Here is an 18,342-nt window from a genome sequence, read left to right as displayed (position 1 = left end):
TTATGTATTCAGATTCAGCTTAAACACTGAGCAGAAGCCGACAGTTATGTAATCTTGCCGGTATGGTGCAAATATGATCAAGAGAGGCTTGCGCTGTCTATTTCCATGCAGGAAAAACAGTCTCTTATCTGTTAACATGAGTGCTGAAATGAAATGCAAGAGACTTTATAAAGCATTAAAGGCAGACTGCATCCTTGAGGTTCATGATTTTTCAAATAGAAAGTGTGCCTCCCCCCTAAGAGGGGTGCCGAAGAACCTAATTGAGGGGGCAGCAATGGAAAATATACAGGAATAAATAAGTTGAAGGATGTGGTTTGCTTATTTCAGGTAATCTTGAGGCTGAAAGCATCGATTTTTAGCTCATACGGTGAAAGAAATGAAACGGGATCTGAAGTCGGGCTGATATTATCACAAATTTCTCATATAAAAGACAGATCAGAAAATAACGTTTTTTTTTTCAAGCACTGCTAATTAAACATTACATCATTTCAGAATGAAAGAAAAGTATGATTAAGAGTGATTGATTTAAAAATAATGTGCGATTGATTAACTTAGAGAAGAAAAAAAAAATCAAGAAAAAATTACAAAAATAACAAACTTAAGAAACTGTTCTTCTGAACTGTCCATGGGAGCACTGTACATGGAGACAACAATGTTGTTGACGTGATACTCAACAACATTATTAACATGTTTATCTAATATCGTGCAGCTCTAGTCTGAAGTGATCATTTTTACTTAAAATGTGGATTTTCACAGACTGGATTTGATGCTCTCTTGCCAAAGTTGTAAAAAAAATGTTAGTTTTTTTTGAGCTGTGATCTCAAGCGAAGGTCACAGACTTTAAAGACGTCTGACTTCAGCTTTAATGAATAAACAACCTTCATTCAGACTCATGGGCTGCCATTAGGCAGCCTCGAAGATGATTTTTAAATCACTCTGATGGAGAAAGTCTGTAGTCATAAAAGTCCAATTTGAAACAGCTCTCCTTTTGAACTTCAGCTTCTCCTCAGTCTGCCACAACTTGTGTTCGCCTTTGGATGTGTTGTAAATAGCAGTTAGTTGCTCTTTGATGCATTATGGAGCAACCACTGTTTGTGTAATGTGACTCCTAAAATCAACAAAGTGAGCACTCCAGTCTCCCAAGGCCTTTGTGAAGCAATCAAAACAGTCCTGAAGCAATAATTGTAATGAGCAGTTAAACACCCTCTGATCTGTCTTGGCCTTTGTGTCACAGTTGCAATTACGAACAGAAGACCTTGATCAGCCTTTTTTTCCGTGTGTGTGTGTGTGTGTGTGTGTGTGGCCTAAGTGTGACTGTGGGGGGAAGAAAAGAAAAAAACAACAACGACAAAAACAAGATGCCCAGACAAAACTACAGAGAGAGACTCAGAGACTCAAGACAGCGACGGAGAGAAGGAGTCGGAGGATCTGCCGTTTGATGTGTGGGAAGTGTCACACACGATAAGGGATCCGTGAAATAGGTGATTTCACAGTGTCCCTGTGAAGCCACGATGAATAATAAAGTGTCGGTGCTGGAGGTGAAAGGCAGGGGAGAAGATGGGAGGACTGGGCCGGAACAACAGGATAGAGGTGGAGGGGACGAACTGTGGCGCTGGAAGTGACGGGGAGGTTGGGACAGGGCTGCATGGGAAGCAGTTGAATGAACGTAATGGGAACTGACTGGAGGAGAGAAAGAAGGTGGACACGAAGTTGCTTGTTTGCAGAAGCTCTGGTGCAGTCTTTTAAAAAGGCAAGTCATGTATTCTGCACCGCTTTGAAGTTTTCTCTCACAGCAGTGCATATTTTTGATAAGGTTGCCAGCAAGGAACCACTATTAAGGAGTCGAAATTAATTTGAAAAAGAAAAGTCAATTCCCAGAATGACTGAGGAACCCCTCCTTCTCCCCATTTACTTTCTCTATGGGCCTGATTTACTAAGGCCCTGTATACGCCATGCTAAATTGCGCGCCCATGCTAATAAATCTGCGTGTTTGGTGGGTGATCAATTAGGAATAACGTCACGAGTGGCATCTTACATTGAAACCATCTGGTGGAAACTATTATTCCTGTTGTTGGAGAAAGTCGTCGAACATATCAAAGCATGACAGCAGGTTCATGAGTTTGGCTTAAAACAACAACAAAAAAGAAGAAGAAAGCAATGATGTGTCACAAAGTCAAAGCTGCAGGAAAAAGAAGAGCAGCAGACCTAAAACGATTACAGCTCAGAAAATATCTCATAATGAAGCCTGCAAGCAAAAATGCCTCTCAGCACTTTAAGGTGCTTCTAGTTGCGTTGTCTGTTGTCTACTTAGCATTGGAATAAAATGTCAGTCAACAAGCTACATAGAAAAATTGGCAACGTATAGCTATGATTGAATTCCGTGTGTTATAATGTAGGTTTTCACGTGAAAACGGAAAACTTTCATTCCATTTTGGTTCTCTGTTTACATGACAAAGGTGCTCGGAGCCACTGAACAATGCAAGCTTTTGAAAATGGCTCCCGAGGTGGACCTTTTTGAAAAAGGTCCAAATCCGTCTCGCGCTTTCTGTGGATGCACACGACGGCCGTAGTAAAATAGTGCTTCTGCACACGTGCGAGTAGATGTACAATAACGACAATGGTGGCTTCCCGAGTGTCACGACTCCCAGTTCATATTCTCCTGGGATTTGTTGTCGAGAGTCCCCTTAACAGCAATTCAACTTCGTCGACTATCCATACGACTGTCCGTGTACTCGCTATTATTAATGTTTATAGCTTACTGTTCTCTGCGAGTACATGTGTGTTTTCATTACAAAACCACTGAGCACCTACATCATTTTCCGTGTTTCTGCCGTTTACGTGTAAAAACCAAACTTTTCTGAAACTAAAATGCAAAAACGATGTGAACATCATGGTGTACACGTGGCCGTAGTATATTCTGTTTAAACGTGAATATACTGTGACAGTTGTGCTTGAATGTGTGTTTGTTTCCAGGCTATTTCATCTTGTTCACAGTGTAGGGGCGCTGTGTGGTAACCACCCTCCCTTTGTTTTTACTTTTGCTGGTTATTAATCACACGAATCGTGATACATTACCTTGTGGGTGGTGGGGGGAAAATAAATGCACTGCCTGGCATGGTGGCCATGCGTCTTCCTCTTGCTCTGGGCATAGGTATAATATAACAGCAGAGGGGGTAGCCAGGTAACGTATCTGCACTGAAACTGGAATGAATTGAAGCAGAGATGGAAAAGGATTGTGTAAGAGTGATGACACACAGATCAGAGCAGAGGCGATATGGGGAGATGGAGCTGGCAAGGATAAAGCTTCTCCAGGTTGTGGGTGGCACAAGATCATTCACATAGCCTTGACTCACGTACTGAAGGTGTCTTCTATCTCAAGAAGTATAGATTTTTTTTAAGTACACCATAGATCAAAACAACATTACCCAAAATGTTATCTTCGCATCCGGGGCTTGTAGGTTTGTTAGTTATTTATCTTTTGATCTTTAACAAATGTGTGTTCCAAAAATGATTAAAAGTATATTTTCACATCAGATTACCTCCTTTTCTTTTCATGTAGTGCCGTGTCAAATATCCCAGAAGTCATGCTGCGCTTCAGGGCATTTACAAATTCAGCAACCGAGTTGTTTGTGCCGCTTTGTGTCTCGAGTGTGTAACGGCACAATTACCAACCGCAAATCATTACCAAATGTGGAATATGAGGTGTCATTGTAGGAAACACATGAATATGTGGAATCAAAAATAAATAGGAAATCCTTTCAGTGTCTATTAAAAAACGTATGTAATTTATTAGACAGAAGTGAAGATTTCACAGGAAATCTCAGCATTACATGCTTGTATGTCTGGAGATTTTACGAAATGGCGACGTAATAACCCGCCTCTGATTGGCTTGAAATTACTATTACAGATTAATTCCCCTTCATGCTTTAAATAACACTGGTTTTGTGTTATGACACACGATTCCTTAAGCGCTTTATAAGTTTGCCACTGAGGTTCAAAAGCTGCTTCATTGGATAGAAGTGTTGCAGCGTTAAGCAGCAATGCAAACACACTGAAAAACAACTAATAGAAACTGCTGTTAGAATCATCTCTGTATCGTCTGTCAGCAATATCAACCCGACACCAATCAGCATAGGGGCATTCTTATTTTGGAGGCTTTCTGTCCTTCATACCACATAATTAATTCAAAGTTGTCATTTAGTTTATCTTGGTTTCTATACAATTACAAGCTTTGATCATTGACCAGTGGGTAGACATTAGAGAAATGTCCTCGGCTCTTTGTTGAAGGAATCAGGTCGATGCTACCAGCTTTGACATGAAGCATTTTCACTATTTTTCCACAGAGTTTATGACTTCTGGAGTGCATGAAAATGGACACTGGTTGATATTGTCGAATCAGTCGCTTTCCCGCTGACTGAATTAATCAAGGGAACATCGAGACATAAAGACAACGGGCGGCTGAAGGGTTAAGCTGCAATTTAAACAAACGAGAGCACCTTTGGTGCTTCACAGCCTTAATAAAGGCGTCTCCCTGCCTCTCTTTCATTCTGCCTCACCATCTATATTTCTGTCATTCTCCGAGGGTAGTTATAGGATAATAAAGCCGATAGTTGAGGGTCTGTATTGATTGTGGTGATGGTGCGGACAGATAGCGGTCTGCGAGGCTTATGTTCAGCACTGTGATAATGTTGCTCTTATCTGAGACCAGACTTGTCACACTGGAGGGGCGCTCCCATGCACTGAACAGCGACGGCAACCGCTTGTAAGCTCCCCTATAATATTTCTCTCAGTCTTTCATGGAAACAAAATAGAGAAAGAGCAAAAGTTAGTTCATTTGTGTTCAGCGTTGGCAAACTGTCGGTGCTCATTAGCAGATCTAACACGCGCGGGAAGTGTTTAAACCACAAACTGTGATTACACCGTCTACCGTGTCGCTATAATAAAAGTGTTGCTGGGACCCCGTCTCCACTCCGTCAACATGTCTCCCCCACCTCATGGTTGAGCCTTCACGTTTCCCCTCACCCTGTTCGTCAGTCCCACCGGCTTGTCTTGTGCTTTCTCGACTCTCTGCATCACCCTCCTCTCACCTCGTGTTCTCAGTCTCAGCCGCCGCTTCTAAAATCTCCTTTTCATGGCTGCTTTGGGTGAAAACAGGTTGTTTTTTTTGTGTCTGAGCTGTTCGGTGTTTGGATAAAAAGGAACGGTGAGCGCTCGAAGGCAAGAGTCCATAACTAATTCATCTGTGCATCCTCTATGATCAAAGCGATATGAACTTCATCAACCATGGGAATGAGGTTCCAGGGGGAAGAAAACATCGACGCATTGACACCAACAATCACAGGTTTATGTCAACAGGGCTTCATTTATCGATAGTGGTCAGTATAAATATATCCCGGGTCAGTTCGAGTCCAAGCTGGGTCTTTCTGTGTGGAGTTTGCATGTTTTTGACATGAGTTTGTAATTGGTGATTGTAAATTTAGGTAGGACAGTATGTAACAAGCAGCCATACATTTTACTCTTGAAGTTGCTCTTTTTCTAGAAGATTGATAAACCCTGCTTGGGTTCAGTCATTCGGACGACCAGTGCCATAAAGTTTCTGTTACCAATCGACTCAGTATTTATTCAAATTACATTTTACAGATGCTGCCACAGAGGAAACCTTAAAAGAAATGGATCGGTATTAAATCCTCAATGTGGCAATATATTATCACATTATGTCATAAAATATTATCGCACCATAAAAAAGATATTGGATGCTATAATGTGAAAAGTTTCCAATTGTATTTAAAAAGTTAATCGTGACATAAAATAGAATGTGGCAGTGGTACGGAGAGGCACAATCACAGACACAACAGACATAACTAACCTCGAATGTGGGCCAAACGCATGCACACATGAAGAAAATGCAAACTCCACAGAAATGCCACCAGGCCCGGACTCCAGCTGGGCTCATTGTTAGTCTGTGCTAACCACTACATAAAATGTTGTCACAAGGTAACGCAACAGTGATGTATGAAATCATGCAATCATGTCTCCTTATCGAGAAACTATTCTATGTTTTTTTTTTAAGGTTTTTTTTGTTGTATATTTGACAACAACAGAGACAAACAAACAAAACAATATTAAACACAAATCCACATTCACAATATGCTGTAATCTTGACACGATATCGCTAAATGTCAAAGAATAAAGTAGAATTTTGATATTAAACATTTAGTAAAATACAAACTATGACAAAGCTTCACACTTAATGCGATATTAATTGGTTTTTGTTTTGCATGCCAACAACAATATGTGTGATATTCTTTTTTTCCTCCTGTTTTGAAAGTCATTTCAACATAACGAACAGGATAAAACAATCTGCTCACAACATGATTAAAACATGAAATAGACTCAAATTACTAACATGCATACACATTTACCGAGCATGTAAATGAAACCAGTTAACCAGTAATTTACAAGAAAATCCAACATTTGTAACAGTGGAAACAATGTGAAAGGTCATTTCATTAAGAATGAACGCAGTGCTTTTTGTCTGTTCTTGACTTGATTGAACAATAATAGTTCATTAAGAAGTGGAATTTTTCTTCACTTGTACATTTCACTTTCTAATTTATTTAAACTAACTGGGAAGAAGTTAATTATTTACCAGGCGAAGCTTCAGATCGGGTCAGTAGAGCTAAAGCCCTCTGTCCTGTTTGAAATTCTCATGTAGGATGTCACTTATAGTTTATTTTTACAGAAATTATCAGCTTCTTTGCCAATCTTTACGATCTTTATACTTATACTTTATACTGTATTCAGAACTGTTGATTAAATTAAACGCGAGAGGAGGGGATCTATTTTGAGGAGGTTTATAGTTGGATTTTTGGTGCTGGGAAAAAGAAGCCCCCTCTCCCGACACTGAATCCAGGTCCCTTTGTATCATTCAAGCATTGCGTGCGTGATTCGGTCTCTGGTTTCAGGCTTTTAAGATGTTGCAGATAACACTTCTGTGCAACCATCCACTCAGGATACAGTTACTGTGTTTGTAGCAATGATTTATTCTCTGTGGACTTCTGCTGAGCCCATTGAAACCTAAACGGTCTTTAGCATTTGCAGAAGGTGCACATACATACACACATATACACACACTCAAACTTCCACGCGCTATCAGGATGTGGCCTGAGGGAGCGTTTTGCCTGGTTAAAAGCTCTTTATGTGTCAGAGACTCTCCAACTCTTCCTCTGGGAGTTGGACCCATGGTTCAGGTTACAACAAGATGCCTCTTTGATTGAAGTAAACGGACACAATTGGCCTCACTTGACTCGAAAACTCACTAAATAACTAAGTAAAAAAATAAAAATAGCCGAAACATATACAATTTAGCATGTGCTTGGAACTTCCTACCTTTTTTTTTTCGCAGTTCGTGTCGTCTGCTCGCTGCCTAATTTGATGTACTCAAAGCTCAAAGCTCGCTGTGAAGAGTCGTGGAGTTGACTCTTCACGGACTCCTCTGGCAGCATCTGCTCGATCGCGAGATATAAAGGGATATTTTAATTAGACACCGGTGCACCTTGTTGCCAGATTGCAAGCATGTTTTTTTTTCCCAGGCTGAGCTCCTTTCGGAGCCGAAAATAATCGCAGCGGTTGAGTTTTGAGCGCGACAGACCGAGCCAAATGAGCACAGAGGAACCTGGAACGTCGACAAGGAACTCTGGGGGAATAAAAATCAGCAAAACATTGACAATTACCTTCTTCTTTTTTTTATATTTATTCTTTAGTTTGGCAGTAGGAAAACGACAAATGTGCATTACTGTCCGGATTCTAATGTGGAAAAGGATGCTCCTCCCACATCTGTCATTGCTGTTATTTTTGATCACTTTCATCATAATTATTTTAATGTTTGATGTTTAATTTGCAGTTACATTTTTTATAACTTACAACAGTCACAGCAAGCATTACAATCCGCTCTGCATGTAAACATCAAAGGATGAGGTGTCATCGAAAGAAGCATGTCTTATGGATGAGGATGAGGATGAGGATGACGGTACCGAGCAGATTTTACAACATTGGCACCGTTTTTTGTGTTTGATCACCGTTTACTGCGATGTCATGTTCATGTTGTTTAATTTGAGTTCTTTTACAGCGATGCGATGGGTTGCAGCTTGTTAACCGGCTGGATTTTTTTTACGATGCAAAACAAGCTGATATTACGGCTTTAAACTGTATTTTATTTTGTCTTTGTCTTTGTCTTTGTCTTTGTGTGTGTGTGTGTGTGTGTGTGTGTGTGTGTGTGTGTGTGTGTGTGTGTGTGTGTGTGTGTGTGTGTGTGTGTGTGTGTGTGTGTGTGTGTGTGTGTGTGTGTGTGTGTGTGTGTGTGTGTGTGTGTGTGTGTGTGTGTGTGTGTGTGTGTGTGTGTGTGTGTGTGTGTGTGTGCGTGCGTAGCTCCGTCCCCAGTGAGTGTGGTGAGGAAAGGTCGCACGGGGAAAAGCAGCATCGCCCTTTCTTGGGCGGAGCCCGATCGCCCGAACGGGATCATCCTCGAGTATGAGATCAAGTACTTTGAAAAGGTAAAAAAAGAAAACAATCAATTAATATAAATGGATCTTTTTTTCAGCTCCTTGTCTCCTGGTTTTAGTCCGCCTGTGATTTCTCACACCCACAGCTCATAATATACAAATGTTGCTGAGCCTGTCACACAGGTATTGATTCTCAACGCACGCTCACAGGAGCGAAGGTGTATTTCATACACTCGTTACCTCATACATCGATAGCGCTCTATTGCATTCGCACATAATTTCACTGACTGTGTGATTTTGAGGTTTATGGTTTGTCTCTTGGGGAACTTGTTCAAGTTTCAACAAAGCACAGCATAAGGCCTTTTTACAAAGTTTGTGAGATGTGACTCAGAGTTTTCTTTTTTCTTTTTTTTTTTCTGTTGCGTCGTATCGATGCACCTCAATGTCATATCATCATACATAAGCATCACAAAACATGTATTCTGCTACGAACTACAGTGACACTGAGTTTTTAATCTAAATATTTTGGTCATCAGGGAAAAAATCCTCAGGACCAAACTGTCAGATCGGAGAAGCAGCAGGTTTTAGAATCTCTTCCAAACCTTTCCAAAGTGCCAGGATATGTCACAGGAACTGGACAAGAAAAGGAGGACAAGGAAGGAAAGTTATGCAATAGAATAGAATTGAAATAGAAAAAAACAGTTGTATTTTATGTTCATATGTGTTTTTCCACCATAAACTAGTTGTTGTAAAATGTTTGATGTTGTCAGATCAGCTATTTAAACATCCCAGAAATATGTCAAACTACCATGAGGGAATTCTTGTCCTGGAAAAACAGACTTTTCCCTTAATCAACTAATCCAATGATTTATTGGGGTATAGCTCCAATTTAGCAAAGTTCAAGCTGCCTGACTTTCCGTCACATTTGCATTGAAGTCTTTGAAACCAGGACTTCTGAAAAAAACAGAAAAAAAACTAAAAGTGACTCTTTCCTGAAACTGCAGCTGAGCTCATTCCCCTCTTTTTTTAAAAAAAAAAAAAAAAAGTTTGACTCGAACAAAGCCAGCAATTTGATGCTTCTATTCAGATCATTGTTCCCGTGCCCTTCCTCTTTTGTCTCTGTCGTCCTCTGATGTCTTCTTTTCCAGGAAGGTCAGAATAAAGGTACACAGGAGAGCGGAGCGGGGTTTGTGGTCAGTGGTTTAGCTAATGGCTTCAGACTAATGGAGGCAGCATTTAGCTTGTGTTTAACCCCGATGCGGTTACAGTTTGGAAAAGTGATCCTCGGGCACTCGCGTTTAGACACACCGATCCTAAGACAGGGAGCTTCATCAAGGAAATGTCGGGCGTCACGATGGCTCACAGTGAAGACGGAGGATGAATCGCAGTAAAATGTTTGTTTTTTTATTTTGTTCACTACAGGAGCAAGACTCCAGTTACACCATCATAAAATCCAAGGATACTGAGATGGAGGTGGAAGGCCTGAAACCCTCATCTGTCTACATTTTCCAGGTGAAAAAAGGCTCTGACACAGTAGCAAGCTCATTATTGCAAATACATGTAAGCTGTAGCTTGTGTGAGTTAGCAGGATCCTAATCTTTTATTTATTACAGTATATTGTGGTAGAGGGTAATCCTATATTGTCTCCTGCAAACAATGGGCTTACATCATTAACCCATTTCTTTGGATCGCTATATTTAACCTAAATGTCTAGGAAAAACCTACACAACCTATACTGCTGCAACCACAACAAAGCATTATGATCATGGGCATAACAAATAAACAAATAAGTGTGATATTGTGGTTACATTTGAGATGATTTGGGTTTTGGTGCGTTCCAGGTACGAGCCCGGACCTCAGCGGGCTACGGCGCATTTAGCCGACGTTTTGAATTCCAGACCAGCCCGTACTGTGAGTACACCGGGGGACACAGAGCGGGAGAACGACAATATAATGAAGTTCAGCTCGTACAGGGCTCCCACCTGCTTCGGTGGAGGCTGTATCAACAACAGATGCCAGGTGTGGCTTTGTGTGTGTACTCTGAGTGTCTAATCCCACCTCCCGGTTTTTCCTTGGCAGTGACTGCCACGAGCGAGCGCGCCCAGGCTTCCATCGTGGCCGTGGCCATCACGTTGGCTCTGGTCCTCCTGGCCGTAGTCGCTGGATTCCTGCTCAGCGGACGGTAAGGAATCAAGAACACGTCTAAGAAAACAGAGAAAATGCACCGAGAAAAGAGTGCAGATCGCGGTATGTTTGAAGGTGTGTGTACATCCTGTCAGTACACGGGTGGCCATGGTATCAGAAGTACAGCAAATCGTAGCAGCCGTGCTGAAAAGTAAAAAGACGAGTATGACAGTGCGGCGCTGTGACGGCAGGAGACCAAACAAAATGACTTAATGTGCTCGGTGCTGATTGGAATTATTAATTCAAATCCATCAACAGTGAAATGTCACTGTGTGAGTAGAATACTGATTGTGTTTTAGGATTTGGATCGTGACTCCAGTGTTCATATATTGTATGTTTTTGCTGAATTCTGTGTGAGACTGATGTGTGAAGAGGACACACTTGTGTGGTTCCAAGACTTTTTCTTTTTTATACTCTGGAACTTTAAGAACAGCGTACAGTGCCCGTAATTCGACACCAGCCTCGCATTCTTGCCGAGATTAATCAATGCCGTACTGTTGTGTTTTCTGAAAAAAGGCTGCTCACATTTCCAAATAGCAGTTATGATTAATGTAAATCACACTGTACATCATGGACATGTGTGTATAAATGCTTGACCTTAATCAGATTAGATCCTTTTATCCTCCCCTGACCTCTGAGCAATATAAAACATCAAATCTCATTTCTGCACCCTGTTTATCTGCGTGACAGAGCGGCTTTATGAGATTAGATGCATACTGTAGCAGGAGGACAGGGATCTGCAACCTTTATGATTAAAATTGTCTCTTTTTCCCTACGTAACATCAAATATAATTTGTCTATTAATGCGAAATGAAAGAACAATGCAGTTCCTGAAATAACTGAAGTTGCATTTGTGATGTTTTGTAACCTGATAGGTTGTAGACCTGATTTTTAGCTGTTTCTAGTGTAGTAGCCATTTCTTTCATTTTAGCAGTTTTAGATTACATACATTTTGTGTATTTTGCCTTTTTAGCCATTTCTAGCAAATTTAGCCATTTCATTTGTTTTGTTTTTTTAATCTTACTTTTTCTCGTCGCTTAGCTGTTTTAACAATTTTAACTGGTTTATCCATGTTAGTGGTTTGAGCTTTATTTTCATCTTACTTTAGCTTCCCTTAGAATGTTGGTGTGTGGTTTTAACTGTTTCAATAGCTTTCAATGTTTCTGTTGCTCCTCTCCACTTTTCAAAGACACAAAATTGGAAATGATGTTCCTATTGTCCTCTGAGAATTCCAACTGTGAATGTCACATATGTTGTTTTGAACGGCTCGACATGAGTCCTTTATATAAATAGTAAAAATAAGTTGCAGGCGCTCTGGTTAGACCTTTGCAATAGATTACTATACCAGCTAGATTTTTTTTTTTACTTTTCATCCAATTTCATGGTTATTGTGCAAGGTAAATCATTCTTTTCCACTTTAGTTTAACAACCTAACGTTTGCTTCAGGTTATACACTATGTTAATGCAGATTTATTTGCCTTCAGACATATTTAACCTTCACTTAACCTCATCTTGTCGTTTGGCCACACAGAGGACTTGTAGTTGCAGCCTAAACTCTTATTTTTATATCCTTTTTTTTTTCACCTTTATTGCTTGAAGCCTTTAATTTTTATGTGAAATGTGTTTGATCTTAGCCCGATTTTATCTTCATTAACACTCTTACTCATATCCTGTCACAGCTGACAGGATTTGGCTTGCATACTTCTTAAAACCATAACGCTGATACTGATTATGACGTGTAGAAAATTGAAACTTAGCAGAAAGTGAATAAATAGACGGGTTCACTATTGTGTCACTGCCAGATCTTAAAAGGAGAATACATCTCTGAAAACGGGCAGAATCACTCCCTCGTTGCCCATTTATGACAATTTTACAGCAATAACTTTGGAATAAATACAGCCAATGAAGTTATGAAAGGAAAATACAGCCCATATTTGCCAAAACATGCCATTAAGTTTGAGTTTATAAATCTGAGAGCATCTTTAAACCCCATCTTCAGACACTTCGATTCCTGCAAGGGATCCCTCACCAGTATTTACACAACACATCTTCAAGTCATTTATCAATAATTTTACAAGCAGCTACTAGTGTATCTGACTTAATAATAATTTATGATTATAAAGAAACCTGAGTGATTCTGTGTACTTTTATTGTTATTACGTAACATTGCTTAAAAGTGAAGGGTACACCTGTTACACCTATGTAAAACCTGCAGATAAAATAAGACTATAGCTCTTTTTGCACCCTTTCATTCAAAATTTGACAGTTTAATATTGCAATATTGTCTTGTTTTGCAGAAGAATTAAATCAAATTTGAATGTCATGACAGAGACAGGGCGTGTTTAGCTTCTAACAGACGTGCTCTATTTCTGTGGCTGCGGATGTTCAAAGTTTAAGAGCAACGATGTTGAGGTGATTCTGGATTTAGACGAACTGAGGGGAGATTCGAGGATTGCTCTCAGTGTGTGTGTGTGTGTGTGTGTGTGTGTGTGTGTGTGTGTGTGTGTGTGTGTGTGTGTGTGTGTGTGTGTGTGTGTGTGTGTGTGTGTGTGTGTGTGTGTGTGTGTGTGTGTGTGTGTGTGTGTGTGTGTGTGTGTGTGTGTGTGTGTGTGTGTGTGTGTGTGTGTGTGTGTGTGTTGGGGGGAGGAGAGATGGACGAATGCCAAATTTTCCAGTGATGGATTTAGGGCAGGAGTACCACAACCACCCCCACCCCCCCACACACACCACCACCACCTCGCATGGCTTCCCCCACCCCCTCAAATTCTCCAGACTTCACATAGACACACATGTGCACTCATTTGCACATATGCATTTTATGTATGCACGCATGTATGCATGGCTTAACAGAGGCGAACATGCATGAAGTTAGAGAGCGCAGAGCGACCCCCCCCCGCCCCCCCGACTCGACAGATCCGGCAAACTGAGCCCCCTCCGGACACAAATACAGACAGACAGACAGACACTCCTCCCACTGACTGTCCGGCTGCCTGTTACAAACCCTTCCAGCCAAAATGGTAGACTTTGGATGTGATATTTCTGTGCCTGATTGCACGTTTTTATTCATTTGTCCAGAACTAAATCGTGCTCGGTCGAGTCTCAATTTCTCTAACCCAATGAAAAACATGAGGTAATTCATCTCCCTATTGTTGTCATTTTAGAATCTGTTTGACGTGTGTGTGTGTGTGTGTGTGTGTGTGTGTGTGTGTGTGTGTGTGTGTGTGTGTGTGTGTGTGTGTGTGTGTGTGTGTGTGTGTGTGTGTGTGTGTGTGTGTGTGTGTGTGTGTGTGTGTGTGTGTGTGTGTGTGTGTGTGTGTGTGTGTGTGTGTGTGTGTGTGTGTTTGCACATAGGATCCAGTTTAAAATCAAACCTCCTGTTTGTTCTGGTTTATCAGCGATTATCTCTGATGCCATTTGTCTAAATATTGACCGGGAGGAGCTTTTTGAGCACAAACATACACTCACACGTCCCCACAACAAACACATTATAACAGATTTTGTCCATCACGGCTCTGGAAGCACAAATAGATATGATGTGGACACAGATAAAAGCCATTCTGTGAAACGCGATTACAATCTTTGTATTGGATATGCCCTCTGTTGAAAAGCGCTGGACCTGTTTCTCTTCCGCCAAAAGTCGGCGTTGATTTGTGGAGAAGGGGGAGGACACTATGTGAAAACTGCAGTGCTTTGCTCGCATCCAAAAGGCTGGAACTTTACAATGTGTGAGCAGTATGTCCGAACCTCTTGAAGTGTACATATGAGCAGATTCTATGTGGAAATAGTGCAGTTGGTGTAATTGGATTTGAGGGTGATTGTGTCCCCCTGCTGGCCGGGGTCATCATGGCTTTTTCTCTCAATCTGTCAGTCTTGATAAAGAAGACTAAGTGTTCTTGTAAAAGTAATCAGCATCAATCTAAACAAAAATCAACAAGTCAGCCATCATAAAAGTAGTTTGTACGGCCGTCCTTCTGCCAAAAACCAATCAAGCACCTTCCACATCTGCACACGCATCGAGGTTTGTGTTGCTTTGGCATGAGGCCACATGGTGAGGTAATGCTTCGTGGTCTTGTCTCTAAGCAAATATCATCAGTGGTGAGGAGAGTGCATGCTCTCCCTGTGCATGCATGGGTTACCTCCACTCCAAAAACCTTTGTATGAGGCCAAGTGGTGACTTATAGGTGTGAATGTGTGTGACCTGTTCAGGGTGTGCTCTGCCTTCACTCATAGTGAGGTGGGATTGAATTAAGTTAAATAAAGCAGGAAGAAATCTGGGTTAATGAATGAATGAATGCTCGTTCTGTCATGAGTGAGTAAATTTCAGATGTATATCATAGTCTGGATGGAAGTTCAAAACACAACCATCTTTTGGTGGTAACATTTTTAAAGGTCCCATATTATGTGTGAGGCCCCAGAAGTGAAGAAAATCTGTCATCTCCCTCACTTGCTTGCTCCACTTTAGAAGCGAATGTGTGCTTATATAGGCGATTCAGCGATTTTCCCTTCATGACATCAACTGGGAAAACAACCCCTCCCACTGGTAGTGGATACTCACTTTGACCCCCCCGACAGGTAGATGAGATCTGCCCTCTAAAATTACGAGCAGACGCCATTTTTCTCCTCGCAAACTATACCGGAAAACAGGCGTGGAGTAGGTGTGGACAGACACAGCTCATTAGCATTTAAAGGTACAGACACAGAAACAGCCTGTTCTCAGTAGAGCTCTCCAGAGGGAGTTTTAGACTGGCTGAAATTCAGGACCAAGGCTGGATTTGGGGTAGTACACTTTGAACACAAGATTGTTGGACCTCTGACATCTATGTGTAATTGTTGAATAACTGTGTATTAATATGGGACCTTTAAGTTTTAATGTTTTCTCTGATTCAGTCATTTTTGCAATATTTCTGTTAGGTATGTGAACACTGTCTGCAGATGGTGATGGTGTCGCATGCTCAAGTTGGCCAGCAGATACTCTTTAAGCCACTTCATCTTGACTTATGTTTCTATAGTCCCCCCTATGTTACAGGAGGAAACTATTTTTTTCTTTGCCATTACAGCCCTAAATAATCTACTTTATTGTCCAACAAAGACTCTGTGAGGCTTTTAGTCCAGTATGAATAGCCATGCTTGCCAGGTCTTCACCTCTTAAACACTTCACCACCTTTCTCACGCCAGCCGTGGTCTTAAGCTGTGGTTCTTATTTTCACCGCTGCACAAATCACTGTCACCTTTACCGGGATGCTGAAGTCAGCACTTCAGCGTACGTAAAAACCTCTGACCTCCTACCTAACCTTATCCTGTGCTGATGTTACTAACTGCAGGCACAAACTCATAAAGGGACAGGGTGAGGCCTCCACAGCCAGGTGAACCACCATGATATCAATGCTTTCAATTTGTTAATAACTGTGCTGAACTGAGGTATAGCTGGAAAAATTGTCTAATTGTCACTGGTCTTCATTGGTCCCACCTCATAACAGAGGTAAGTGCTAACTTGATTACATTACATGGGAGTAAAAGTCATTTGTTGCTGATTTCTGTTCCCCCTCTGTCTATCAGTGGGATAAGTGTTATTCAATAAGGGTTAGTCCGTACTCTTAAAATGTTCATTGTTGGACCATGATGTATTAAAAGACGAACACCAGTGTGCTTCTGTCTCTGTACTTTTTGCCTCAGACGGTGCGGCTACAGCAAAGCAAAACAGGATCCTGAAGAGGAAAAGATGCATTTTCACAACGGACACAGTAAGTCTGTGTGTGTGTGTGTGTGTGTGTGTGTGTGTGTGTGTGTGTGTGTGTGTGTGTGTGTGTGTGTGTGTGTGTGTGTGTGTGTGTGTGTGTGTGTGTGTGTGTGTGTGTGTGTGTGTGTGTGTGTGTGTGTGTGTGTGTGTGTGTGTGTGTGTGTGTGTGTGTGTGTGTGTGTGTGTGTGTGTGTGTGCGTGTGCGTTCATCTTTGTGTTTGAGCTTCCTGTATCCTGGTGGGGATCTGAGTCTGATTGCATAGTAACCCAGTGACTCAGGTCATGGTGGGAATTACTTCATTTTTTTGGTGAAGGTTCATGTTATGTAACTTGAGTTTAGAGTAAGCCTGCAGAAAATGAATGTAAGTCAGTGTATTGTCCCCGTTATGCGTGAACACGTGTGTGTGTGTGTGTGGAAGGGTTCACGTGAGTTCACCTAAAGTTGCTGCTGCATCTACAGTAGAGAGTTCAGACAGCGGTCATGTCTCTGCGAATATTGCTCATCTCCATGGGCCTGTCTATGTGTACTACCAGTACGTCGACACCGGGCGCTTTTCTTCGAACAGCACAGCTACAAACCTGCCCCGTGGCCGCTGTGTTAACAAGAGCACACTTAAAGCTCTGGCAATTTATAGGCTGTGACAGCTTAATATATTTGTCCTCAGTTTTGGCATTGTAGCCTGCTGTCCATCTGTTGGATTCAGAGCCGACTGTGACGGGTACATCAGCTCCAGAGAAGCGTGGAGAAAGAGAGAAAAAAAAACACAGCCAATATGTGTGGGATACTGTCATATTGACTCATGAAAGAAAACATTTAAAATCAATGTGCGGCAGTCATCATGCACGCAAAGATGTTTTCTTTCAAGATTAAAGACATTATTTGCGACAATTAGTTTACAAATGCCGTATATTATATAATGGGCACGTATGTGATAAATCTGCAGCTAAGAAGACTTGGAGATGGGATTAAACTGAAGGAAAAACACTGAAGGGTCCATAAACTAAAGGACCTTCAGAGCATTCACAGCCGAGGGGCCCAAACTGATAAGAAAGCTCCCCCATTGCCCATATCTGTCATTTTCTGCTACATTCACTGTCACTATTATGATGGAGCGAGCAGTACTGTGTGCGACAGTAAATAAAATGTGATTATGCATGTAAGAAGGCGTTTTGGTGTGACTGTGTTTATGAGTTGCTGATGTAGACCAGGGATGAGTTATCTCTCTGTTGTGTGAAGTCGGAGCAAACACGCTAAACCACACCGCAATTTTTGAAAATGGCAATGAAACAATTATCAGCTATAATGTGGAGACATATAGTCGCCACTCATCATATTGCACAGCCTTAACAATCATAATGACACCAATTTGGATCCCGGCAACCACATTGGGGGGGAAAAAAATAAAAGAATATGCATCTCCTGGAGGAGACAATGCAACATCTTTTGACATTTGAATGTATGTAAGCAGGGCTCTGTAGAAACAGGCCTCGCTAGATTTTTCTGACCAAAGTTACTTTCAGTCTGAACTAAACTCAAATAAGCCAATGTGACGTCACTCAACATGACAACATCTGATAATCTTCATGAGAAATAGTCTCTTTCCAAAGGCTACATAATATAGTTCGGAATTCTGTGGAAGACTAAGCTTTGAAATGGACAAAATTTTAAGTATTATCAATAAATATCCTAAAGTTACAATGTGTAACGTTTATGCGATACTACTTCAGTTTGTTGTTGACTGTTGCATAGTGCTTCACGAATTTCTCATTCATACTTCCTCTGCTTCTTCTGTTCCGGACAGACACTGCACCATCTTGTGGTACAAAGTGGTATTACAAGGATAGCAGTTGAACTTGTCAATTTCGATAAATTTCTACGCAAAATTCTGATGATTTATTTTTTAACAAAATGCAGTTTGT

General features: G+C 41.2%; 1 protein-coding gene across 1 annotated transcript in view; it reads left to right on the top strand.

Moving 5' to 3' along the window:
- The window catches only part of epha5 (EPH receptor A5), a gene marked incomplete at both ends in the record, with an annotated part of 85,517 nt that overhangs the window by 47,825 nt on the left and 19,350 nt on the right, over nucleotides 1-18,342 (top strand). The window contains 5 exons of the mRNA XM_080477177.1: nucleotides 8,428-8,552; nucleotides 9,924-10,013; nucleotides 10,343-10,412; nucleotides 10,581-10,683; nucleotides 16,359-16,426. Of these exons, the coding sequence (XP_080333303.1) occupies nucleotides 8,428-8,552; nucleotides 9,924-10,013; nucleotides 10,343-10,412; nucleotides 10,581-10,683; nucleotides 16,359-16,426 (456 nt within the window). The remainder of the gene's footprint in view (nucleotides 1-8,427; nucleotides 8,553-9,923; nucleotides 10,014-10,342; nucleotides 10,413-10,580; nucleotides 10,684-16,358; nucleotides 16,427-18,342) is intronic.

This window comes from Lipophrys pholis, assembly GCF_963383615.2.
Source record: "Lipophrys pholis genome assembly, chromosome: 12".
Lineage (NCBI taxonomy): Eukaryota > Metazoa > Chordata > Actinopteri > Blenniiformes > Blenniidae > Lipophrys > Lipophrys pholis.
The sequence above is the reverse complement of the archived record's forward strand: the minus strand, read 5'-3'. Positions and strand labels throughout refer to the sequence as shown.